General features: G+C 50.7%; 1 protein-coding gene across 1 annotated transcript in view; it reads left to right on the top strand.

Moving 5' to 3' along the window:
• The window catches only part of CACNA1G (calcium voltage-gated channel subunit alpha1 G), a 100476-nt gene extending 75818 nt beyond the window's left edge, over positions 1-24658 (top strand). Inside the window, exons 29-40 of the mRNA XM_065735509.1 lie at positions 4196-4347; positions 5732-5841; positions 6606-6739; positions 8146-8216; positions 8491-8569; positions 8649-8770; positions 9053-9397; positions 11313-11453; positions 13707-13841; positions 16568-16763; positions 19106-19275; positions 22905-24658. Coding sequence (XP_065591581.1) covers positions 4196-4347; positions 5732-5841; positions 6606-6739; positions 8146-8216; positions 8491-8569; positions 8649-8770; positions 9053-9397; positions 11313-11453; positions 13707-13841; positions 16568-16763; positions 19106-19275; positions 22905-23750 — 2501 coding nt within the window. The 3' untranslated portion in view covers positions 23751-24658. The remainder of the gene's footprint in view (positions 1-4195; positions 4348-5731; positions 5842-6605; positions 6740-8145; positions 8217-8490; positions 8570-8648; positions 8771-9052; positions 9398-11312; positions 11454-13706; positions 13842-16567; positions 16764-19105; positions 19276-22904) is intronic.
• Positions 24659-25085: the final 427 nt, after the last annotated feature.

The raw sequence follows: 25085 nt of genomic DNA, 5'->3' as shown, positions 1-25085 counted from the left end.
TCCCACTGCAGAGCTCCATCCGTCTGTCACACAGTGCCAGGTGTACTGATAAAGCAACAACGGCAAGGTGAGAGCTGCCAGCTTTGAGTGCGAGGGACAGCTCAGGGGATGGAGGTTCCCACCTTCCTATTTCTGGGGCGGTGGTGGAAGTTCTCACAACATGCTTTAGTCCTGACCCTCCTTCCCGCTTTCCTTCCCAGTGTTTTTGTTTCTTTGCCTCTGTTCTTGCTGTCCTTGGTGGGCCCTGTCCTCCCTGCAGCTGCTGTCTGTTGGACCTCGAGCGGTGCTGGGGTCCTGCTGGGCTGTGAGCCACGTCCCCTGTTTGTATGGTCCTGAAGCCTCTTCTGGTCCTGGGGAGTTGCATCAAGCCTGGTGACGTTATTTTCTTTTTAAGGCACTGAACTCATTCCAGTCCCCTCCGCTATCCCATGCAGACCCGGGCTGTGCTCTGTGTTGCCTTTCGTTGCCTTTCCATTGGGTCTCACCTCAGAACACGCAGGGGTGCCCGGCTGCCCCCATGGGGTGGCAGTGGGGTGGGGGGTGGCCCTCCTGCAGCTCAGGGGGATCCCACAGCCGTGGTCCTCTGTCCTCTTGGTGTGATGATGCGGGGGGTGGTGTGTGTGCGGCTGCCTGGTGCTCAGTGACATATTGCAGTTTTATATTTTTCCTTTATTTTTTTTTTTTGTAAATCTGTGTTCTGTCACAACTGGAAACTTCACAGTGGAAATAATTTATTTTCTGTTTTGCTTTTTATTTATTCAATATAAATCCATTCAGTACAATAAAAGCCAAGTAAAACGCTCTGTTTAAACAAAAAAGAAAAAGCAAAAAGTTCCTTCAGTGCAAACTACTTTTTAACCTAATCATATTCCTGATACGGTTTGTAAATCCAGCTGCGTCATGGGCTCATTGCTCACGGCTTGCTGCCGTCCTCCAGATATACCCAGACCTGCAAAGGAGTTAATTCCCTTATTACAGAAGAAGGAAAAAGCCGGAGGAGATTGAAATGGAATTGTCCCACTCTCGTGAATTCCAATTTCCTGCGCCCACACAGCTCCGGCTGCAAAGGCACTGTGGGGAGAGCAGCAATTTCTCTCTTGACAGGGTGATATTGGGAGGCAGCCCCGTGCCAGCAGTGACACGAGCTGCCCTGCAGGGACCGCAGCTGTAGGGCTGTCATATCTGCCTGGCACCGACAGTGAGGTGGTGCAGGGAGGAGCAGGGGAAGTCTGCTCGGGAAACTCCCGGAGCAGAGGGCTCGAAGCGGTGATGAGCTGAAGGCTGATGCTGCCACGCCAGGCGTTAACCCTGCTGCTGCAGCCCTGCACAGCCCGTCTCCAGGGAGGGCTTTTGGAGCCACCATTCTCCCTCTGCCAATTGCACATCCTACCTGGGCTAGGAGGAAATTGCTTGTGACCCACGGCCTGAGCTGGTTGTGCCCAGCAGAGCTGTATCTCCATCTGAGACAGCTCCCTCAGCCCGCTCCCGGCCTGCTGCCACAGTGAAGCAGCTTGATTTACATCCTGTTCACCAGCTGATGTTTCGTAGTGGGCTTTTGCTGTATTTTCCCATTTTCTCACATTCTCATTCTGCCAGTTCTTCTTTCTTTTGTTCATTTGCTCTTCTCGCCTCTTTAACGCCACGTGTGCCGGGAAGCAGTTAACCTTTCCGTGATGACCGAGACTAACCCAGAGCTCTCGTTGTTCTTGACACAGTGTATTGTAACAGTACAGTAATGTGGTGTTGTGTTAGTTGTGAAGTTCACCACCTGGAGTTTAACAGATGTCTGTATTTCCCAAGATGTTGGTATTGTTTAGATCTTTATTGCGATACTTACGAAGAACGCTGTGCGATAGGGGGCAGGGGCTTGGCACGGGATAATTACACGCGAGTAACACCCGACTGACGTGCCGAAACACGTTGGTCCTAAATGGGTGCTCCTGATGCAATAGCAGAAAAGCAGTGGGTGTGTTCAGAAGCTCCCTGCCTCCCTAGGCACAGGGCTGCGTGCCTGCTGCTCGGGCAGCATGCTGTCGGTGTGTGGTTGGTTCGTTGCCGGGTGATTTCGGCACTGCACTGATTTGCATGGCCAGCACGCGGAGCACGGTGCAAGGAGTGCTGGTGTGGTTTATAAACAGGGTTGGCAAATCCCCTCGTCACAGAGCTGACGGTGAAGGACAAAGCGTTTACCAATGGCAGTTTCCTAAGGCAGCATCTGGGGACGTTTGGCTATGGGAACCCTGAGGATGTGCCAGGAAAGCCAAGAGAGAGCAGTGGTGCTGTGTGGAGGGGGAGGATTGACGAGCAATTAGCAACCCTGCTTATAAGGTCACGCAGCAGCTCATCTGGGTGCAGATCCCTGCACGGGAGACGTTTCTCAGCCTCTCTCTAAATCCTCTCTCTGTTCTAACGGTGTTGGTGCTATTCTGTAGGATTTGGAATTACCTGTCCATCAAAGCCGAACAAACATGTATTCCAGAGTAATTATTCATAAGTAAATCCACTGCAAGGAAAGGCAGAAACACTGACATTTTTCTTTTTGAATGTGAATTATACATAGATGTAGAGAAGTAAGTGATCCAATTACGATGGCGTTGCTTACTGAGATGATAAGTTGGTTCATAAAAATAGGTCCTGTTCCTGACTTAATTGTATTCAAACATTTTAGTTAATTTGCTACTCATAATTTAGCATAATGCGATAGAGATATCTTGACTTTATGGAGATTTATGCAGATTCAGTGATATCTGCCATAGTCTTACGTGTGAGTCAGCAGCTGCCGGCCTGCTTTTTTTATAAGCAGTCAATAGGTTCAGCGTGGTACTGATGGCAAGGTCTGCACGATGAGTTTCCGTGCTTCAGCACTCCAGCACAGATCCCCTACAGCACACTGCAGGTCAGGAAGTCAATATTAACACTGCCTACCATGACTACAGTGGGGCCGAACTGCGGACATTCCAAACCCCTACAGAATAAAACTTCTCCCTGGTTTGTGTCTCCGGTGCCTGGGCTGTAGGGAAAAGCCTGTCTCTATGGAAAAAAAACAAAGTCCGATTTTCGGGATCTCGTCGTGAAGCAGAGAGCGTGCAAAACCATTAATTCTGTGGTTTTGATTGCAATGCCGCTGACTATCGACAAAGTGAATTCTATTTCCAGGCAAAACTTAATCTTCTCAAATTAGTCCTCCCCGAGGGCAGCTGAAACCCGGGCTTCACGGCTCCGCTCTGCCCAGCTTCCTGCTTGGAGCAATGCATCGAGCTGTACGTTTGCAGCGAATATCAAGCCGTGTAATTCTTACAGCTCGGCGATTTTCATAACCACTTGATCATCTAATTAGTAGAGCGATGTTACACTCTGACATATTCAAGACAGTCCTTTCCACTTCAATCTGCATTATAATGCCTCCTTGAAAATTGTACTGAATTATATACTCAGCCTTGGCATTTCCTCATTAGAGATTAGGTGAGTAAATGAGTTTATCTGTAGGAACATTCGGGGTCTAAAGAGCACGTGTCGCTGTGAGGCAGCCCGCCCTGGGAACGAGTTGAGCAGCGAAATCTGTACTCTGATAATCTTGTATAAACGGAGGATCGTTATGTTCTAATCGCTAAGGCTGACTGATCGCTTTGCCGTGGTATTTTTTGGACCATTTTTCATGGCTCTGACAGCCAGAGTGTTGAATTTTGTTCTCTCCACAGTTTATTGCAAAGAACATAATAGGGCCGAATTACTTCTCTTTCAAAGACCACCGCTAACTGAATGCCCTTTATTTCTAAGCCGTTGGTACTAAAATCTGTCCCCAACATCTGACCACTAATTGGGCTTTTGGATGCTTTGGGGACTTTCTAAGCTCAGCAGTGACAAAAATTGTCCGCTTAATTTAAACTTAATTGAAATTTCCCAGTGGTGAAAACACTCAGCACCACAGTGCTCCCAGCTCACCTCATCCCGGATGCCATAAGGCTGAGTATAGCGCATGTCCCGCTCAGGATGTTTAATGGATGTACAGTGATGGGAGGCCTGCTGTGTATTAAAGGTGGTAAGGTGCCAGCAAAGAGGGAGGGAGGGGAAGAAGACAACGGCATGTTGCTGTAATCTAGAATTTGTCATCTTTGGAAAGTGAGGGTGCGTTGATGGCAGGGAGACACAGAGAAGTGACTTGACGTGCCTCTCCGCTCTCCTCCTCCCGCTGCAGAGGCACAGTGCAAGCCCTACTATTCGGATTACTCCCGCTTCCGCTTCCTGGTCCACCAGATGTGCACCAGCCATTACCTGGATTTGTTCATCACGGGCGTCATCGGCCTCAACGTGATCACCATGGCAATGGAGCACTACCAGCAGCCGAAGGTCAGGGCACTGGTGGGCACGGTGTGGCCGGTGGGGCATGGTTAAGGCCACTTTTGCTCTTTGATATGGGGGCCCCATTCGCCATGGCCAGCCCATCCCTTGGCACCACTCAAGGTACCCATCCTGTGCCTGGCTTCCAGCCCAGCCTATGTCCATGGATACCTGGAGCCTGTTGCACCTTTCCCCTCTAGTTTGCTATAGGTGACTGCTCTGATAGTCAGGATGGGAGTGTGTTTGTGTCATTAGCTACGAAGGATCATTATTAAGACCTTCTATTTGACTTCATATTCTTGCAAGAGAGAAGAAGGGGAAAAAGTTGCACTTGTGAAGTCTTTCTGCTTTGCGAAGTTTGTCCCAAATCCCCAAAGTCCCATAGGGCTTAATTTTCACAAGCACTGGGTTATGTGCTGGTCCTTAAAATACATTTTAATGTATCAGTACACTCAGTTGCTGGGTTTGGTCATATACTGGAAATAAAAACAGCGTGTCCTGGGCTGTCAAGCCTCTTGTGCGTAAGAATGAGATGGAAATAGGTGCTTTTGCCATATACCTTGTACTTATTTTTATTAGCTACTTTCAGAATGAATAAATACAGCACACAATAGGAGGGAATATTCTCTAATACTACACAGGGTTTGAATACTTAATGTAAAAAAAACAAAAAAGACAATAAAGAAAGGGGAAAATATTCTCCAGCCTATCATACAGGAGCCAAACAGTGGAAAGAAACAAGCACAATTTATGTCTTCTGTTTGGGTCACCTTCCAGTGCCCCGGACAGCTCCTGTGTGATTCAGTCATTCGGTGATGAGAAATGCTGCTGGCTGTGGAGCCTGTATTGGCGTTGTGCAGGCATGCAGCTTACTGCCATTGCTTTGCCGACACGTTTTCTCTTCTATCATAACAACCCTGGGCAGCCTTTTGTTTTTTAATTTTCTGTAGGAAAATAGCATTTTGTCTCTAAGCCTCTGGTATGGAGACCCATAACCTCAAGATCGGTGTGCTGTGGGATGACAGCACAGAGGGCTGAACCAGGGCCCCAGGGCGGCTCTGGTCTGTATGGGATGTGAGGGTCCTGCAGACGCTTCAGAGGCTGAGTGTGCCATACAGTGCCGCACCCAGCAGGACGACTTCTTGGCGTGTTGGTGCTGGAGACGTTCATGGGAAGGGTGGATATGATGGCACTGGGGGACATGGTTTAGAGGCGTGGCAGGGATGGGTTGATGGTTGGAATAGATGATCCCGGTGGGAGATTTTTCATCCCGCTGAGGTCACGGCTGCAGCCTTTTGTCCTGGGAGGGGTTGAGTAGTGCTGGTGGAGCACGGCGAGGGCAGGCCTGGCAGCACAGAGCTGCCACCCAACTTCAGCTCTGTCCACACCACAGGTTCTCGACGAAGCCCTGAAGATTTGCAATTACATCTTCACCGTTATCTTTGTCCTGGAGTCTGTCTCCAAGCTCATTGCCTTCGGGTTCCGGCGCTTCTTCCAAGACAGGTAACGCAGCTCGGCTGCCTGGGGCTGCAGGAGGCAGCTGCCCAAGGCTGTGGATCCTGGTGGTAAAGCCTGGCGTTAGCAGTGTAACCTTTGGAATGCTTTTTGGTGTGTCAGGTTGGAACTGAGCTGGGGTGAGGGTTGGGGAAAGGAGTGTGTGTGAGGAGGAGTGTGGTGGGCAGAAAAACAGAGAGCAGTGCAGTGGCGGGCAGCAGGTCCCCTCCTAACACCAGCCATGTGCCCACAGAGCCAGGAGGGCTCAGTGAATCGAAACAGTTTGTCCTGAGAGAGAGAATCCTACAAGGAGGAAAAGGACCTCTTTTCATGCAGATGCTGAGCAGCATTCAGTGTGGCATCTTTCTCTAAATTTCCTCTCTCATACCCCTCCAGGGGTTATTTTATGCCCGGAGCAGGTCTTGCCATGAGCACTGCCTCAGGGGTCCAGTCCTCCCAATCCCCTGTGTGCTGGGTCTGCCCGGGGCCATCAGCAGCTGCAGCATCACCCCTGAGCCCCACGGCCTCCGGGTGCAGAACTGCTTTGTTTCTAACTCCCTTCAGCCGAGAGCATCATTGGCTGATTTTATAACAAGCTGTGTTAGTTATAATGATTTCATAACGTAACTGCGTTTGTATAATACCCTCAGAAAAATGCTGCAGATTCGTTTGAGTGAGAGAGCCATTGAAATGCCTGGAATTCGTGTGAAACAAGCTGCCTCCTGTTGCCAGCTTCTTAGTAGATGTTAAACTTCATTTTGTGTTGTCTCCAGATGGAACCAATTAGATCTGGCAATTGTGCTGCTGTCTATCATGGGTATCACTCTGGAAGAGATCGAGGTGAATGCTTCGCTACCAATTAACCCCACTATTATCCGAATCATGAGGGTTCTCAGGATTGCTCGAGGTGAGACAAATTAAGCAGAATCTGCTTGTGTTGAGGTGCAGGGTCCCCTCCAGGAGAGAGTTAAGTGTTGGGAAACAGTGCTGGGGCACATCCTCATCACAATGTGCATAGCTCTGGCATCAGCAGTGTGTAAACAAATAAAAGAACAATGGAGGAAAATACTTGTGAGGAGCCAAGGAGCTGAGCCAACTGACCATGTGTTTCTATCTTAAGAGAACTTGAAGGCTGAGAGCTTAGAACTAAAGGACAAATAGCTGTGGTTGTAACTCCCAGAGATATACCTGCAAAATGATGCCAGTCAAATCAAAGCTGTCTCTAACGGGGATTGCAGTACACGAGCCTGAGTGCATTGGCTTTAAAAGACAAGCATCTAATAAATTTAATTTCCCGTGGGGCTTTATATCTCTCCACACTATGACAAAACATGCCTTGTCACTGAGCATCCATCTGTCCCTGCACACTGCAATGACATGTACTGGGCTGGGAAGCCAGCTCCTTTAGGGCTGGAGCTTTCCCAGCAGTGACCTCGTGGGTCCAAATGACGGAGATGCAAAATGTGAGCACTCAGGCTCTTAATAAAGCACTGCCAGGCTCTCCTGAAGGGCAGTGTTGTGCTCTGAGGCATAATTGCTGTGATTGCGGCCCTCTTCTAAGCAAAGAGGGAATTGGGGAAGAAATGAAATGCTGATGTGTCTCAAGGGGTGGGGGAAAAACTGTTTTTGCTGTGCACAGGATCCCTTTCAGAATTAAAAATATATACGCTTTCAAACTGGGTATGCAGCATCCTGGAAGGGATGTAATTCAGTGAATCACATTTGCAAGTGGGCAGCCTATGAAAGTGGGAAAGTGGCCCCAGAGCTGGAAAACAGCTGCCCAGTGCAGGGGAAGAAGGAGGGGGGGCCAGCAGTGGTGGTGCAGGGGAACGATGCTCTGTCACCTCTTCTGTTGGGTTCAGAACCCACTGGGAGCAAACCCAGTGTGCTCAGTGGTGTGAGAGGCACAGAGGGACACCGCTCCTCCTGACTGCAAGCTTTAAAGCAGAATAGCAAGGGAACTTGCCTTTTGCTCTTAACTCATTACCTGGCTCGCTTGCTGGAGCCAGCACTGTGGCCCTGTGCTCCCAGTGGGTGCCAGAGTGCCATCTCAATGAGAGGGGAGGGGAAAGCCAGGCAGAACGGCAGTGCTTCCCCCACCTCTCAGCACAGGTGATGCTGCAAGGCGCAGGACTTCAGCAGCACCCAGGCAGCCGGGAGCCGTGTCAAAGGGCAGGAGCCATTGTGGCTAGCGGAGAGCTCTTGCCATCATTTCACACTTCTCCTCCTACAACGCATTGCTGTGAGAGGAATGGGGTTTGCTCCTCTCTACTAATGCTGCCGTTACCATATTGCAAACTGTGTTTTCTGCAGTGCTGAAGCTGCTGAAGATGGCTGTAGGGATGAGAGCTCTGCTGGACACCGTGATGCAAGCGCTGCCCCAGGTAACCCCCTGCACGGCACCGCACCTCCTCCGGCCCACGGCTGATGTCTTGTTGCAGAGGAATGCTAATCGTTTTATCTCTGCTGTCATTAGATAATCACATTTCCCTTCCGAAGCACAGTCTGAGATACAGTCCTCACATTGAGGTCATTTTCCCCCTGAAGCAATTTAAGTTTTGGATTAAAGAATACAGCAAGAAACAGGTCTGGAACAAAAAAATCAATGAATGTTCTTTCTTGTGTTTTTTTTCCCCCCGTTTCTTTTTCTCTTTCCAGGTGGGCAATCTGGGTCTTCTCTTCATGTTGTTGTTTTTCATATTTGCAGCTCTTGGAGTGGAGCTCTTTGGTGACCTGGGTGAGTGCTGCCCTGCCCCGTGCTGGTGGCAGTGGGTGGGCGCCGGGTGAGCGGGCTCTGACTGCGCTTTGTCCCGCAGAGTGTGATGACACGCACCCCTGCGAGGGGCTGGGCCGGCACGCCACCTTCCGCAACTTCGGGATGGCCTTCCTCACCCTGTTCCGCGTCTCCACGGGGGACAACTGGAACGGGATAATGAAGGTGAGGGGCCCACGGAAAGAGAGAATCGCAGAACCGTTTGGGTTGGAAGAGCCCCCTGAGGGCGTCCACCCCCCTCAGCCCACCCCAGCACCGCTCTGACCACGGCCCTCAGAGCCACGTCCCTGCGGTGCTGAGCACCCCGGGGCTGTTCCTGCTCCCTGGGCAGCCTGTGCTGGTGCACCACTGCTCGCTGGGGGAAGAAATTGTTCCCAATGCCCAACTTGAGCCCCCGGCACAGTGCGAGGCTGCTAACTCTTACCAGGCTTCTCCTCCTGTTTCCAGGACACGCTGCGAGACTGCGACCAGGAGTCCACCTGCTACAACACTGTCATCTCGCCCATCTACTTCGTCTCCTTTGTGCTGACGGCCCAGTTTGTCCTGGTGAACGTGGTGATCGCCGTGCTCATGAAGCACCTGGAGGAGAGCAACAAGGAGGCTAAGGAGGAGGCAGAGCTCGAGGCAGAACTGGAGATGGAGATGAAGACCATCAGCCCTGGCCAGCACAGCCCCTCAGACATCTTCACGTGGATGGGCGGTGTCGGTTGCGAGAGGCCTGAGAGCCCCCGTGGATGCCCCAATCCCCTGCAATTCAAGGTGGATTCTCAGCTCTCGTTAGTTTACCCTATGGTGAGAAGCTTGGCTGGAGGGGGCAGAGGGGTCACCTTGTGTTTCTGCTCGGGGAAGGCGTGCACGAGGGGGCAGGGAAGGGGCAGGTGTGCCATGCTCTGGGCTTGCATTCCTCGCTGCTCTGTGGGGCGCTCCAGGAGGAAGCACGGGGCTGGGCTGCAGCCCACCTCAGTGCACGGAGCTTTGTGGTTTGTTCTGGAGATGTGCCTGAGCTGCCACGTCCAGAGCTGACTCCAAATTAGCTCTGGTGCAGAGCCTGGGCTCGGCCCTTCGTGAGAGCAAAATTGCGAGCATAATAAGTTTGCTTTTCTAATGCCGGCCACGAACCGCAACATAAAAGGGGAACAGAACTTGGCTAATCTTTGCTTAAGTATTAAATTTGTTTTAAAGAATCTCAATTTAAAAGCCACCCCTGCTATCATGCTCAAAAGAAAAAACACTCTCTTAAGAGGGGGATAATCCGGGGCTCAGCAAACACAGCCCGGCAGTGGGCAGCACTCTGAGCACCGTGTCTGCGTGGAGCTCGGTCCGAGGGATGGGGAGGAGGGGTCAAGGCCCAGACGTGTCCCCTGGGAGGGAGCGGAGCTGGAATTATGCAAGAAAAATGCTCCAGCCCTTTTTTCAGTCTTAGCTGATGGCAAATTGGGTTAAACCCTACGCAGAGCTCATTAGCTTTTATTACATCACGATTTCACAACGGCGTTTCTTGGCCTCTGCCTGGGGTGGACTAATGAGTATTTTCATGCACGAAAAACTCATTTAAGATTTTTAGTCCAAGAGCAAAAAGAGTAAATCTCTGCTTAAGCTTTGTTTCAGTTTCTAAGCTACCGGCAATTTCTGGTTCCATTAGGAGCCACTGATGTCGGAGAAGGAGTCCAAAGCTGCTCCTTGGCACACAGGAGAGGAGTTCAGGGCAATATGGGGAAATCCAGACTCATTATATTCTCTAGGAAGAAATAACATGCCCCAACTGCTGCTGTGCGTGTTGAGCACAGTACTGGCAAACTGTCCTCAGCTCTACTGCTGTGCAGCAGGAAGGGAAATTGCAGACCAGCAGGGTGACACGGTGAGGGTGCTGGCAGCCCTTACACCCACCCCTGAGTGCGGCATTGGGAAGGGCTTATTCTGCTCGACTTCTCTGGAGCATCTTTCTTGCTCTTTCACCCAAGCAGAGCCTTTGTAAACCTCCCGGAGATTTCATTCCAACTATTTATTGTGTCAGCCAAACTCTTCAGGACAAATCTGATGCCTGAGCACGACAGCAGAGGAACACAATTCCCAGGACGTGACCCTGCAAGGACCGTGGTCAGCATGCTCTTTTGCTTGCCTCGTCCCTGGGATTTTTGCACTGTGTGCTGTCTGACTGCAACAGCAGTCCTCATTCCATTGTGTGCACCCGTGAGAGCTGGATGCCGTGCCCCCCTGCACATGCTCTGCTGTCTGTGCTGTGAGCAGACACTGCGGGGCACTTCGGGCCACGCGTGGCACTGGGGATGGTGACACGGCCGTTTTGTGGGCAGGATGCTCAGCACCCCCTCAAGGTGACTCCAGTGTGCGTGACCTCAGCGTCCAACGTGAGGTCCCCTCTGCTCAGAGTGTGCTCCTGTGGCACACAGACCTCAGCCCGCAGTGCCCCATCGCAGCTGGTGTGGTGACATCAGAGCAAGGCGTCACTGCGGCCGTGACCTCACTGCGCTGTTCTCTCCTCTCTGCAGCACCTTGCCCGCCCGCTCTTTGTTACTGCTGTTCTCCATTAATGTTTGTCTTTTTTTCTTCTTTCCCTTCTATCCTGTTTTATTATTTTTTTTTCTCTCCCTTTTACTCGTTTGGGTTTTCCACGCTGTCCTTTTTTCTCTCTGTCTCCGTCCCTCTCCCTGGTCGGCCCTCCCCTCCTGCATGCACACACCCCTCCTAGGAAAGGCACTTGTTTGATACCATATCCCTGCTGATCCAGGAGTCTCTGGAAGGAGAGCTGAAGCTGATGGACAACCTGTCAGGCTCTGTGTACCATCACTATGCCCTCCCTGCTCCCGACTATTACAACTCTGAGAACCAGGTTAATATTCCTCTTTCCTGCAAAGTCTCCACCCAAACTTGATTTCACTGAGACCTTTAATAGAGAGTCCGAGTTCTTTGCTTTGTGTAATGCAGTCACAGGGGTTTGGAAGGATTGTTCTGTGGGAGTTGAAGTGATATCTGATCTTACTGTATATATTGATGCATGTGGAAGAGCACAAGTTTTGAGTTTCTGTCTTCAGTGCAGAGAGGAGTTTTTCATTGTATGTGCTGCTCTTGAGTATTGTAGGGAAGATGCATCACCCACCTTCACCCCCTGGTGGGGTTCTTGTGTTGGCTTCTTGCTCCTGCCCGGAGCGGGGAGGACAGCACGAGCTGGTCCAGAGGAGAGGCTGAGCTGGGAGGGATCAGGAAGTGATCTCTGCATCTCACACCTACACCACAGCAAAATCTGGTTTTCAATGCTTTTCCTAAAGAGGTTTCTTGGAAGTGGGTCCGTGTGAATGAGGTCCTGATGTCTGCTCAGTGCTGAGTGCCGAGGTGAGGCAGCCCCAGTGATGTCCTCCAGCAGCGGTGCGCTCCAGCACTTCCTCCAACAGGGGCTGTAGTACTCATTTAAGACTCCTTCATTTACTTAGAATAAAAATCCTTCTTTTCCAAGCATGCTGTTCTTCAGAGCAAATATTTCCCCTTACTCACAGCGGCAGCCGTAACAACAATTCAGGCATGCCTTTTTCTGCATTTGGAATTGAGTAAATTCTGTATTTCTTCATTTCTTTCTGGCTATAAATAGTAGAAGTTCCTTGCTAAACCACTGTGCTTATTTACGTAGCTCCTCAGCACTCCACCTCGGAGGTTCATTATAGGAAAGGAACGGGCTCAGGTCTGCATGGAGCAGCGCTGGGGGTGGCGGGGAGGGCCGGGAGCTGCTGGGGAAGCTGCTGTCACAACAGTGCATGCAGAAAGTGCTGCTGCAGCAAAACCAGGCTCCTGTTTTGACATTTTTATGTAATGAAAAAATATAGCACTCCTGTTTGCGGTGACTTTTCCTTTTTAAAATTTAAGTTAGATTTGTGCATGGTTTTTTTTTAGTTTTTAGTTTTCGCTGCAATTAACCAACCTATAAATCATTTGAATGTTTCCAACCGAATGCTTTGGCTGCCTCAAACCCCATTTCAGGAGAGGGATGGCTGTTTTGTTTACCTTTTGGCTTTTCTGCTCGCAGCATTTGTCACGCTCCCAGAGGAGATGGAGTGGCACAGAAAGCAAAGTGGTGCACAGAGCTCCCACCCTCCCCTCCCCCCCCCCAGCCCCAGTGACCACTGCTGTCCCCATTTGGGATCACCATCCCCACACTGCTGCCACCCCAGTGCTGCCTCTTTGGGGACTCCACAGGAAGTCAGGAGGAGCTCCGGAGCATCTCTCATGCGTTGCTGGAGCACATCCCACCAAGCTCTGGCCGGAGGCTTATCACGGCCGCTCACAGTTTGCTCATCACCAGCTTTATCTCAGCCCACAGATGTCCATTTCTTATAGTGAGGGAATCCTGCCCTTGGGCAACTCAAGCTCAGTCTGTCTGGGCCTCTGTGCTTTCTGCTGGAAAGCACGCAGCTGCTGAAAGTCTTTTCAAATATAGAGGGTAGGGGCAAAAATGCTCAGGGAGAGCTGGGAAACAAAAAGAAATTACCTGGGGTGTCCAGACGTGTCCTTTGGGCAGGAGGCTGCGGGCGACCACGACGTCCTCGCTCATAAGGTTCTCACTGTCAGTGTTGCGCTGTTAGGAAGTTCATGGATGTCCCACACGCTGTGGAGGAGCGAGGTCTCCATCTCCTCCCCAGAGCACAGGAAGGGCACCCCCTGCCCCCCCTGCAGAACGGCTCTGTGCCAGCACACAGCAGCTCAGGGTGGGATGCTGCGGGGAGGGCAGGGGGTGGTGCGGCCTCCTGTGCCCAACCCTCGAGGGGAGGACGGATGCCACCCGCAGGAAGGCACCGTTGCTTTTGCCACTTCTCCAAGGCAGGAGAGCAACACCGTGCAGTGCTAGCATTAGTGTATGGCTTTAAAGTCCCTCCCAGCCCCTCGGTAAGAGTTTAAGTATGAATTTCCACTCTTCTCGTCGTTTCTTTGTTATATTCCGTTTCTTTAATGTTCTGTCCCCGGTAACGATGTGCATGATGTAGCTGCTCCCACCGCAGGGATATTGCTTTGGTGTCTAGAAGTGTTTAGATTATGATACTTTTTTCTCTGAAGATTTGTGTCCTGGTTTCTTATGCTTAATCATCTCTCCCTTCAGATCCCTCTAGCTGAGATGGAGGCTCTGTCTCTGACGTCAGATATTCTCTCTGAAAAGTCCTGGTCCTTAGCTCTGACGGATGACTCTTTTCCTGATGACACTCACACACATTTACTTAATGCTCTGGAAAGCAATGTACATACACTGGTCGCTGTACGGTCTGATGTTGGCAGGGTTCGAAATACTGCATTCTCCTACTCCTGCCTAATGGCACTCGTGGTTCCTGCTTCAGCCCCAGTAGCACCAGCCTTCCCCGGCAGGAGCTGCCCTCAGTGCCGTTGGGATGTGGGCTGTTACGGCTCTTTGGCCACAAAGTTGGCTCCTCGAGAGGAACAGGCGTCGTATGCAAAACAATGCGCTTTCCGCAAGTAAAACAAATAGTCCAACAAATGCATTGGAAAGCCTCAAGGTTGAAATTCCCCCTCCATCTGAAACCAATCAGTGAGGCTGTGTGGAGGAGACACCACGAGCTAATGACTGCTGCGTGCGAGAGGTCCTCGTCTCAGCAGCGCAGCCCCGCTGGGCCAGGCTGTGTGCCTCGCAGATATCAGGCGGGGATCTCTCTGAGATGCTGCTGCTTGGGTGATGGCAGTCGTCTCACCGAGAAAAGGGAAAAAGCTGGGCTGGCTCTGTGCCTTTCTGAACGGAATAACCAGTATTTTGAACCCTGTCTCAACCATCTCCTCTTTGAAACATGAGACATTTTTAGCTGTGTAGCGGTCGAGTGCTTTTCCTCTGCTGTACGATAACTCCTCTTCCAACATTTCTTGGGCCATTCTCGTTTTCCTTGTTGTTGTCCATGTATCTGCTGTTGGATGTTTGTGTCGTTGATAATTTCTCTGCCATTCTAGCTGGTTGTCATCCTAATTAGCACTTCTTTGGGAAACACCTCTAAAACCGTGACAATATTTCCCATCATGCTTCATGGCACCACGCGCAAAAGACGTTGTAAACTGCATTTAAAGTTCCGTGTGGGGCACTTTGCCCCAAAAGCAGTCGGTTTGGAGAGGCTGAGAGAGGAGATGCCCGTTCGAGTCCTGGGGGAGAACAGCAGGACATCAGGAAAGGTCTCGAGGATGCGGCCAGGAGAGATGCCTTCCTCAGCAAAAGGGAAAGAAGGGCAGATGAGGGGGAGCCACGTGTGTGCTGACTCCGTCAGCGCCGCGCAGTGCTGTGCTCAGAGCACCTTCCCAAACTCCTGCACGCTTCTGTTAAAGCGTGTTCACTTTTTTGGTGTTCTTATCCTTCCCTTCAGCACAGCTTTAGCTGACCAACACCTCGGGCAGAATGTTTGGTTTGACTCAGAATAGGTTTGGTTTGGGATTTTTTTTTTTGAGTTTTTGGTTCGTGGAAACTTCAGCTTCGCCTTCCAGCGAAGCCAAAGCAGCACGTTGGTCAAAACTGCCCATGAACCAAACCGCCAGCTCCCCCCGCTGCCTGCAGCTGCCCTGGGACCATCGCTTTTCAGCCGTTTCCAGTGGAGGTCGTGAAGCTCAGCCTGAGGTTGCCCTGGGGAGCAGCAGAGGCGGGTGTTGTGCAGTGGGATGACCGCTTACACGCTGGGTTTGGCCGGGATCTCGAATCCAAATTCTCAAGTTTTTGCTCTAAGTGAAGCGGTTTGAAGCTAAACACGGCTCTTATGGGGAGGCAGGAGGAGCAGAGAGGGCTCGCGGCGTCAGCTGCAGCGTGGGGCTGTGCCTCGCAGCCGGGTCCCCGTGGAAGCACTGCGGGGCAGTGCAGACCTGTGTCCATCGTTCACTTTTCCAGTGCCCTTTGTTTATTTTTCTTTTCTTCTCTTCTTTGTCCCTCCTTTTTATTTTTTTAGTCCATTTAATCTCGTTATGTGTTTTGTGCAAATGAAATGGTGCAGCGAAGTTTTATTTTTACGGCCAGAGGGAAAAAATGGGAAAAAATGATCTTAGAGTGCTGCTTTCAGATAAACTGCCAATGCACTGGGTGAAGGATTGTCAGAAAATCAGGTCCGAGTTTTTCCAGAAGCGCTCAGCAATGCGCTGTATTAACCACAGTGTCACATCTGATTTCTCTGGCTCTCATAGGAAACCTTTTAAGGATAATTGCTCTGGTAGAGCTGTATAGGGAAGCTGGCTTTACTTCCATTTTTGCTAACTGTCACACACAAGAATGGATGGAGATGTATTTCCTTATGAAATCACACCCGAATTCGAGCTCATTCCATATCGCATCTGGTGCTGCCTCCTCCAAGAGTCTCTGTGGCTATAAAGACTCCACAGTCAACACATACACAATAACCTCTGCTCCTATTAGATCCCTTCTAATTCTAACAGCTTTAACCCCAGGACAGTAGGTTTAGATATCTGTTGCATTGAAATGGGTTTAGTTATTCATTGTGTGAGAAGAGAACCGATGAAATGGTGCTGGCAGCCAGAATAGAGGACATCCTCTGTAAGCTCCTTCTGGTGGGGCTTTGCTTTGTTGATTTTGTCTTTTGCTAGGAGAGGAAACTGCTCACCTTTGCAAAAGCCTGGCTTGCAGGTGAGGGCACTCAGAGACAGCCTTACTGTTACTGCAGAAGATCAAAGTTACACAAAGCATGAATCTACCGCTGGCCTTGAGGCATGATGCCTTCTTCACACCCCCGAAATAGTCATGGTTTACTCCTGCAGTGTTGCTTCCTCTGTTTTTGTGGTCCATTCCGTGTGACAATTTCCCAACAGTGCGAAGGAGGGGTTTAGCTTCCCGGTAGCTCCATTTGTGCCACCCGTACATCCTGGCGATGTGCATGCCCATCGTGCCACATGGTTGCAATGGCTGTCGCTTGCATCTCTGGGCACGCCTGCGGCGGCACAGCCTTCCTGCTCCCTCACTGCCTCTCTCCGTAGGCTGAGCTGCGCTGCAGGGACGCAGCATTGGCACTGTCCCCCGGCCAGGACCTGCTGAGCGTCAGGAAGCCGTCGGTGGGTCGCACGCACTCCTTGCCCAACGACAGCTACATGTTCCACACGTCCCAGCCGTGCTCCCGGCCCGGCGCTGCCTCCCTGCACCACGGGAACCCGGCCCAGCACAAGGCGCACTCAGGTACGGATGTGGGCTCACAGTGGGATGGGGCTTTCCAAGCTCGGCGGCACCAAACCGGGCTCTGTTTTCACATCTGGGCGTCTGAACCTGTGGAGTAGCTCTGCAGAGCTTACAGAGAGCCATGGGATGGCTGAGCTTGTTGGCACCGCCCGAGCTCTGTCTGCATCCTCTGGACAGAAGCCCCCGCAGAGCGGTACATCCGTGTGCTTGTCTGCAGCAGTGCCCGTCGCAGCAGTGCCCGTCGTAGCAGTGCCCGTTGCAGCAGTGCCCGTTGCAGCAGTGCCCGTTGCAGCAGTGCCCGTTGCAGCAGTGCCCGTTGCAGCAGGCTCTGGAAGCTCTGCACGGGAGCATCTGTGAAAGAAGGGAAAACGGTGTCTCTCAGTGGCTGTAAAACGAATATAAGAGTGCTGAATGGAGCGAGACCTCAGTGTGAGATCCGCAGCGGATGGGGGGGTGTAGGGTCATCCTTGTACGTGGTTGGGGTGCACACCTTGGAGACAAACGGAGGTATTCTTAGACACAGCGTGCTGCAGGTTGCTGTGTGGGCACACGGAGGGCTGTGTGTACCTGTGGCTGCAGCTCCAGCGGCGGGGGCTGCCCTCGGCCTCGCTCCTGGCAGGCCATCGATTCGCACATCTGTCACAGATAAGACAGAGAAGTTTTTACAAGTAGTGTTGGAAAGCCCGTAAGCAGAACTTCATTTCAGCCCTGTTCAGAATGCTGGGAGATTTGAGCAGATTAGAAATAAGATGTTGAAATTTGCATAGTAATGGGAACTCGGATGAATAGCGGCTGTTGAACAGCAGAAAATGTGGACACAAAGGGGGAAACTGAATCTGGAGTTGTGAGGAGTCACTGCCACAGCACACGCTTTTCAAGGTCAAGTGCTATCCTTTGAGGAATCTGTTTGTACATCATGCAAAAATAAAAGCTGAAATCCTGGTCAAATCCCACTGGAAGCAAATGCAGAGCTCCTGTTATGTTTGGTGGAGCTGGCAGGTATGGCTCTGTAACAGCCAAGGAATTCCCGTTACAGACCCTGGCCATACAGAAAACCCTGTTTGCTGCAGAGGGAGTTCCCAGTGCTGCTCCACTGAGCCTTAATTTGGACACGTTCATCCTGTCTAGAGCAAGAACTATGTCGAGAGCAAAAAGTGGGTAATTTCTGGGTCCCATTTCAAGGTGGCATTTCCCAGCTTCCACCATCCCTCTGGCAGCCCCAGCTTGCCAGGTCAGGCACTGTCCCTGTGTGCACCCATCCAAAAAAGCAGCTCCACCAACATGTAGGGCAGTACTTTGGGAAGGTAACGCTGATGTGTTAAATCACAACTCTGCTGAGCACTCAAAGCTTTTTTGTTTTTGTGCCACTGGTGAAGTTCCAGTTGCCTGAATGGGGCCCAAGTGCTCAGAGTTGGGTATGGTGCCCAAACCTCAGTGCTGCGTATCGTCCTGTTCCCCCTGCAATGTCACCGCTGCCGGGACGGGGCACGTCAGCCCACCTGGTCACGGTTTGTAATATTGTAAAGTGCTGTGAAGGCAGCGAAAGGTGCCAGTCGCCTCTAATAAATCTTCACAACTGAGCCACAATATTTCAAGCTGAGAAAGGTTTTGTTGTCAGAAACACTGGCGCTTGCAGGAGGTATTTGTTTGAATACTCCTTCGTAATGGGGCTGTTGTTCTGGGAAAGATTCCAGGACAAATGAGATTCTCTGGGATTTGGTCCAGGTTAAATGGATTGTTTTGAAAAATGTTGAGGCTGTGGGGGGGAGCTCGCAGAGCTGCAGCCCTTTCAGAAGAAGTAGCCAGCAACCACCAAGGGTCAGCAAGAGGCTGCAGAGTACGCGTTTCCCTCTCTGGGGCTGCTCTGTAAAGCCAGCCTTGAGTGCTGCCAGGTTGGTTCACTGCCACGTGAGTCCCAGCATGTGTGTGTGGTGTTGGGATCACTGCAGGCGACCTCTGCGTGTGCTCGGGTATGGGGATGTCCTTTCCAGAACCTCTGAGGGCACATCCCTGCAGGGCTGGGGTGCGCGGTGCCTGCGGAGTCGCTGGCCCTTAAGCAGGGATATGGACGTTGCCATTCCAGATGAACTTCTCGTTCATCATCTGTTCTTTACGGGAGCTGGTCCCAGCTGGATCGGGGGAGAACGCCAAGAAAAATGAAATAATAGACTATTTTGGAAGAATTTATTAGTAGGTGGAAGTTTTTTCCAACCATGAAGAGCTGCTTGCTGAATTCAGTGCCCTTGCTGTGCCTGTCTGCTCCGAGGCGCAAAGGGCTTTCCTCTGACAGGTCCCTGAGATGGGGCTGCAGTCACACTCCTCCCTCTTCTTCCTCTCTCCAGGTTCAAAGGCGTCGGTGCAGTCGCAGCCAGCAGACACCAGCTCTCTCCTGCAAATTCCAAAGGGCCATTTCCACCACGTGAGAGCTCAGGAGCCACAGGGCAGGGAGAGCAGAGCCCCGCTGTGCTCCCCGGTGCGCTCCCCTTCCGCCGAGCGGATGCTCCGCAGACAGGTAAGCAGCACACTGCCTGCTGGGGTCTCGCATTGCTGCGTTTCCAGGTTACCCACGATTGAGATTCAAGGAGGGGTTCACGGAGAAACCTCTGGAGAACTGTAATTCTCCCGCAGAAATAACAGGAAGGTTGATGGGTTTGGATCTGAAAGCCATCCAGGAGCCTCCAAAGAATGTGTGCACTGTGTATCATCTCCTCTGGCCAAGTGCCTGAAGGCTCTCGGCGGCATTCGCACTTCATTTCTTTGGGTCTCCTCATAACCACAGCCAAACGCTCCCCAGGGGCTCGTTGGGGTTAAGGAACTAATTCTTAACCGCTGTGATTTTCTCAGTGCTTGGAAGGACACGGTGACTGCACACTCCATCCCGGGCCGCCCTTCCCCTCACTCCTCTCATTTCTCGAAAGGGGGAAACTGCTTGCAGGGCACCACGCTGCGTGCAAAACCACCATGGAAAGCACATTGTTTTTGCAGTGGGAGCTGAAACTTAGGATCCTTTCAAATCCCCTTCGTGCTTTTGAAAAGGTTGAGTATACGCAGAACAGAACTTACTCTATTTTGTGACTGGTTTTATCTCGGTTATTTTGCCTGGCATTGATTTAAGTTCTGATTCAACCAAAGATCTGAGAGATCTCATCACAGATTGCAGTCTGGCTGATTGGAAACACGAGTTCACGTTTATCCTTTTTAGTAGAGTACGTACACTTGTGCTTCACTCTCACATCTTAGAACATTTCATTGTGCTGTTGGGTCAGGCTGGAGCTACATCTGATTCCATCACTCTGCTTTATACTGCAGTTCTGCGTCAGATTTTATATACGCAGAAGACATCATCTTTATTTCGTCCAAAGTAAATTCCTTACTGCATGGAAACGTTCCCACTTCTTTCATCTTTTAATCAACACTGACAAATTAGACAGTTGATTCATTAAGCTCTAAAAATGAATGCAAAGTACCAAGGTTAACAATTACATTAGTCTGTAATACTAAATTGACATAAGAAATTCCTAGCATGTATTCGTCTGTGGAGGGCTGGCTGGCTCCCCCAGTCACTGCTAATAGGGAAACTAATTGATGTCATGATTCCAGTTCATAACCACTCTCTCTCACTTTCTAATGGATAACAGACCCATCTTTTTCAATTGATCTCTCTAGAACAAATTACTTTCTCAGCCTAATTTTGTTCACTTTTCTGAAGGCTTCTCCTTCTCAACCCTTTCATACATTTAGATTAATTTATACCCCTCCCTCCTCTCCCTGCTCATGCAGCATGTTCTTGGAGTGACCTCTCAGGAAGAAAAAAGCTTTGGGTGGTGAGCTCTGGGTGGTGAGCAGGCATGGTCTGCGGGCCATCCACATCCCCTGAACACTTGTGAGGTGTTGCCTTGGGTTTGCTCTCATGGAGCACCGTTAATGGAACTAAAGTGGGTTCTGGCAACAGGACTTCATTTCTGTTGGAGTTAATTGTAATCTAGTTGGACAACCACCATGAAACTTGGTCTCCAAAGAAGCAAACTCTCCCCGTGATGCTCAGAGCAGCTGTGCTTGCTCAGATGCTCCTGCTTGGCACCTGTTGCTGCCTGCACTGATGTGCTGCTGGCATGTCTCTGTAGCTCAAGCCAGTAAAGCATTTTGATTTCCAGTACCCATTTTTCCTTACTGTTACACATATTGCATGTAATTCAGATTTTCATTCTTTTCTTTTTTGTTTTTCTCTCCCCTCCCTTCCCCATTGTCCCCTCTCCTATCCTAAATTTGCGCTTAGATAAATCTTGTCCACCACATCCCTGGTCCATGCACTTTCCTCCACCATTGACACGTGTGCTTAAGCTCCCTTCCCCTTCACCCTGCTGTAGGGTGGACAGTCCCCACAGAAACACGCCGATTAGACTCTGGGATGTTTGACAATTAGCGATGCACTCACAGATGAAGCTGAGAGGATGAGATGCTTTGGGCGGACACTGAGCCGAGCTCCCGCAAGGAATGTGCTCCTTGGCATTGCACAGATGTTGTTCTCCAGGGGAATTCAACCTGAACCTAAAACTACATCGATTTTCTGGCTCCGGGACTGTGTGCCCATGGTGTAACCCCCACCAGATGTGGACACACCAGTGGGATGGCATAGGGTCCTTTTGTTGTGAAGGAAACCAGTAGAACACTTCCAGCAGCAGTTACCGCTGACAGCAACCACAGAGGCCTGTATCTGACACTGCCCTTTGTGTGAGCACAGGTTGGTGTACGAGCAAAAGTAATGACAAGAATTACTTCTTGCTGTCGTGTTCTACAGTTTGGTGCTCCGTGTCCCTTCTCAGGGTATGAATGTGGATCCTGCTCCCTGAATTCCCCCTAAAGTTGGTGGCACCAACGAGGCCAGAACGAGCTCTGCTCTCCAGTGTGGTTAGTTACCAGCATGATGCTGCAGCATTTTAACTGGGAGGGATTATCAGCTGCCCTTGGACAAAGTCGGTTGCCACACTCAGGGTTCTCTCCCCTCTCACAGACATCAAAGGAGGGCACGGCGCAGTGTGACAGCAGTGCTGGTGTCTGTGTGCACGTATGTGTGTGCTGCAGCTGATGGGAGCTTTGCCTGAATAGAGATCATTTGGCTCCAGTGATCCTCGTGGGACAGCTTTTATAAAAACCCCGAGATCATTCTGGGGGCAATTTGTCAGGAAAGCATTCCTTAAAATGAGGGATTTCGTCTCCTTACGCTTCTCTAAAGAACTGAGACCAGCTGGATGCATTTCCTCCAAATTTCTTGATGAAGATTTTAATCTTTAAGATAATTTAAGAATCTTCTTGAGCCGAGACACTGCCTTTAAGGGCCAGTTAATGGGGCTGATTTATAATCCTTTTTGGCAAGGGATGCAGTGCAGCAGAACGACAAAGCCTTCAAACCATGCCATAGGCACCCTTGGCCAGCACGCACCGATGCTGCGTGTGGCTCAGAGCGGCCAAGTTTAAATGTGTCTGAGGAAGCCTGGGCCGCCAGAATAGGTGGAAGCAATTACAGATGCTCTAGTCCAGCTTCCACGTCTCTCTTCAAGCTCCCCTGTCTAAGATGGTGCAGAGTCGTAATGCTAGCACGGGACAAGGCTGTCCCAAAGGCAGGGATGGGCTGTCACCCTGGGGTGGGCATAGATGTGGCTGCTCTGGTGTCGGTGGCTTTGGGGATCTTCTCCACGCCCTCAGCATCACTTGAGCTAGAGAGAGGAACGCACAGGTTCCCTTGCACGTCTTCCCTCTCCCACTCCTACTTGTGCCCCTGAGATTTCAAAGGTGTTTGCCATAGACCCTCATCTTTGGATAACCAGAGTGTGTCCGAGTTCGGGTGGGGACATTCTGTTCTGCACTTCTCCATCCTTCCAGAAGAAAGATAAAGGTCAACCACTTACGAAGAATGAGGGGTGAAATTCTGCTCTCACTTACGCAGGGATAAGCCCACAGATCACTGTGGGAAGCTCTAGAGCCCACAGCGCAGGCCGAGCTGTAGGACCCAATGGGTCCACGGGTACCCCAGCAGAGCTGCATGCCCCATGAATATTGTGCCTTGCCTGTTCTAACCTTTGTTTGGTCTGTCTCTCCCATCTGGCAACTCCCCTCCTCCCGACTCCCGTGCGCTCCGTGCAGATGGCCATAAGGAACGACTCTTCAGACAGCAAGGAGAACCTCCACGCCGAGGTGAGCGAGCCCTCCCACCCAGACGTGCCCCAGGAGGAGTCAGCAGTGGCTCTGACCCCTTCAGAAGGAGCAGATTTGGCTGCGTGGAGCCGGGCGAGCGTTCATACGCAGCAGCATTCCCACAATCAGTATAATATTTCAAAGCAGGCACTGGCATCGTGTGCTTGTGCGGACTCTCATCAGGAGACACCTGGAGACTCAATGGACCAAGAAGTGTCTGAAACAAACAGCTCCTCGGAGCCTTTCCCTTCCGAAACTTGCACAGCCTCGAGTGCCTGTTCAGAGGCGCAGCCTCTCACTCCTAAGAGGAACATCGGCAATACCGGCAGCGTTACGTTGAAGGACCTGAAGAAATACCACAGCGTAGACACCCAAGGTCTTCTAAAAAAGCCACCCTCTTGGTTAGACGATCAAAGGAGACATTCGATAGAAATTTGCTCGATGGAAAACAGCCCTCAGCACCATTCCACATCGAGCTCTTCTGGCTTCATAAGTCAGGTGGTAAGTGAAATGGAAGGCTTGCAAGGAACACGGCAGAAGAAAAAGCTGAGTCCTCCGTGTATATCTATAGAGCCACCCAGCGAACAGGGCTTGCTACCCAGAGGACCTCACAGCATCTCACCTGCCAGAGGAGATACCTGCCTGAGGCGGCGTGCTCCGTCCTGCGATTCCAAGGACTCGGTGGATATCGGGGATTCGTTGCTTCCAGACAGCACGTCAGCACCTCCTGCCCCAAAGAAAGACTTGTTGACGCTTCCTAGCTTTTCCTTTGATCAGAATGAAATGGAGCCCTGACTTATTTTCTGTTGGTGCCAAACGTTTTCTTCCTTTCATGTAATAGAAAAAGGAAAAAAAAAAAAAAAAAAAAAGCAAACAAACTGTACTCCAAAATGGCACTGGGTAAAATATTTCCAAAGAAGGATCACAGAACCAGCTGGTTAAGAGAGGTTAACCTATATCACGCTTACTTAAGCATACGTTCTGCTTAGGTAAAAGCAATACAATGTGCAGAATCTATATGTATATTATATTTTATTAAATTAATTGAATCTAGTATTGCGGGATGTAGTACATTTTGTGACTAAAGACTCGTTTGATTTTGCTCTATTTTATGTCTCTCAGAATATTTCTGAGATAAAGTCGGTTTTTATGAACATTTTAACCTTAAGAATATATATTTAATCCCTTCTCTTTTTCCGTTGAGTTCCGTTTGGGTTTCGTTGTTTTGCGAAGCACAAGATGTAGCCAATTAGTGCATTACAGAGGATGCGTATCCCACAGTCAGCAGTAAATAAGAATTATTTAATGTAATTTATTTCTCCCCTTGGACTTCAGTCATTTTCTGGGAAATACAGAAGTGCGGCAGCGTTCTTTTCTAACAAAATAAAGTTCCAGTCTTGCATAAAATCAGCATCCAGAGGAAAAGCAAGTGCACAAAAGCAGGAGCGTGCGACACGCTGACGTGCGACTGAGGGCTGGGAGTGCAGCGCCGGCGGAGCTGTCCGTGAGTGCTCCACCACGCTGACGTGGAACATTCCAGATCATCTGCTGGTGACTCACGGGATCCCGTCAGCAATCGTTTTCCTATCGCTTGCCTTGGAAGGCCAGGCAGCAACCGCCTGTGGTGGCCGACGGAGGGCGGTTCTGCAGCACTGCCCAGTGCTGTGGAGCCCACTGCCCGTGGGGAGCTGCCCCTTTGCACAGTGCCCACCGAGAGCCGTGCGGAGCGCAGTGGTATTTTCGTCCTTTAAAATTGCTGTTGGGCTTCTGTGTTGAACAGAATCAAGGCCTACTGCAGTTTGCATGTTGTTTTACAGAGTGCGTGTAAGGAGGAGGTCTTGTAGGTACTGGAGTGTGTGCTGGTTTTCAGTAAAAGTCAAGTTTTTCCTATCACTGCTGGAGTTAATTCACGCGAAGGACCTGACGGTAGTTTTATTTCCAGTCGAGCAAAGTCCTTAAGCAGCAATTTCGTGATGCAAAGTGCGGCAATGGAAGCCACGTCCTTCACAGCCCATCCTCAGCATCAGCCATCCCCGAAGTGAGCGGTTCATTCTGTGCTCAGGGCAGAGCCATCCACAGGAGCAGACAGAGCCCGAGGCCACAGGGCTGCCCCGCGCACCTCACCCTGCT

Source organism: Cyrtonyx montezumae, unplaced genomic scaffold (assembly GCF_038088225.1).
Source record: "Cyrtonyx montezumae isolate F1298 unplaced genomic scaffold, pur_monq_1.0 scaffold_19, whole genome shotgun sequence".
NCBI classification, from domain to species: Eukaryota; Metazoa; Chordata; class Aves; order Galliformes; family Odontophoridae; genus Cyrtonyx; species Cyrtonyx montezumae.
The sequence above is the reverse complement of the archived record's forward strand: the minus strand, read 5'-3'. Positions and strand labels throughout refer to the sequence as shown.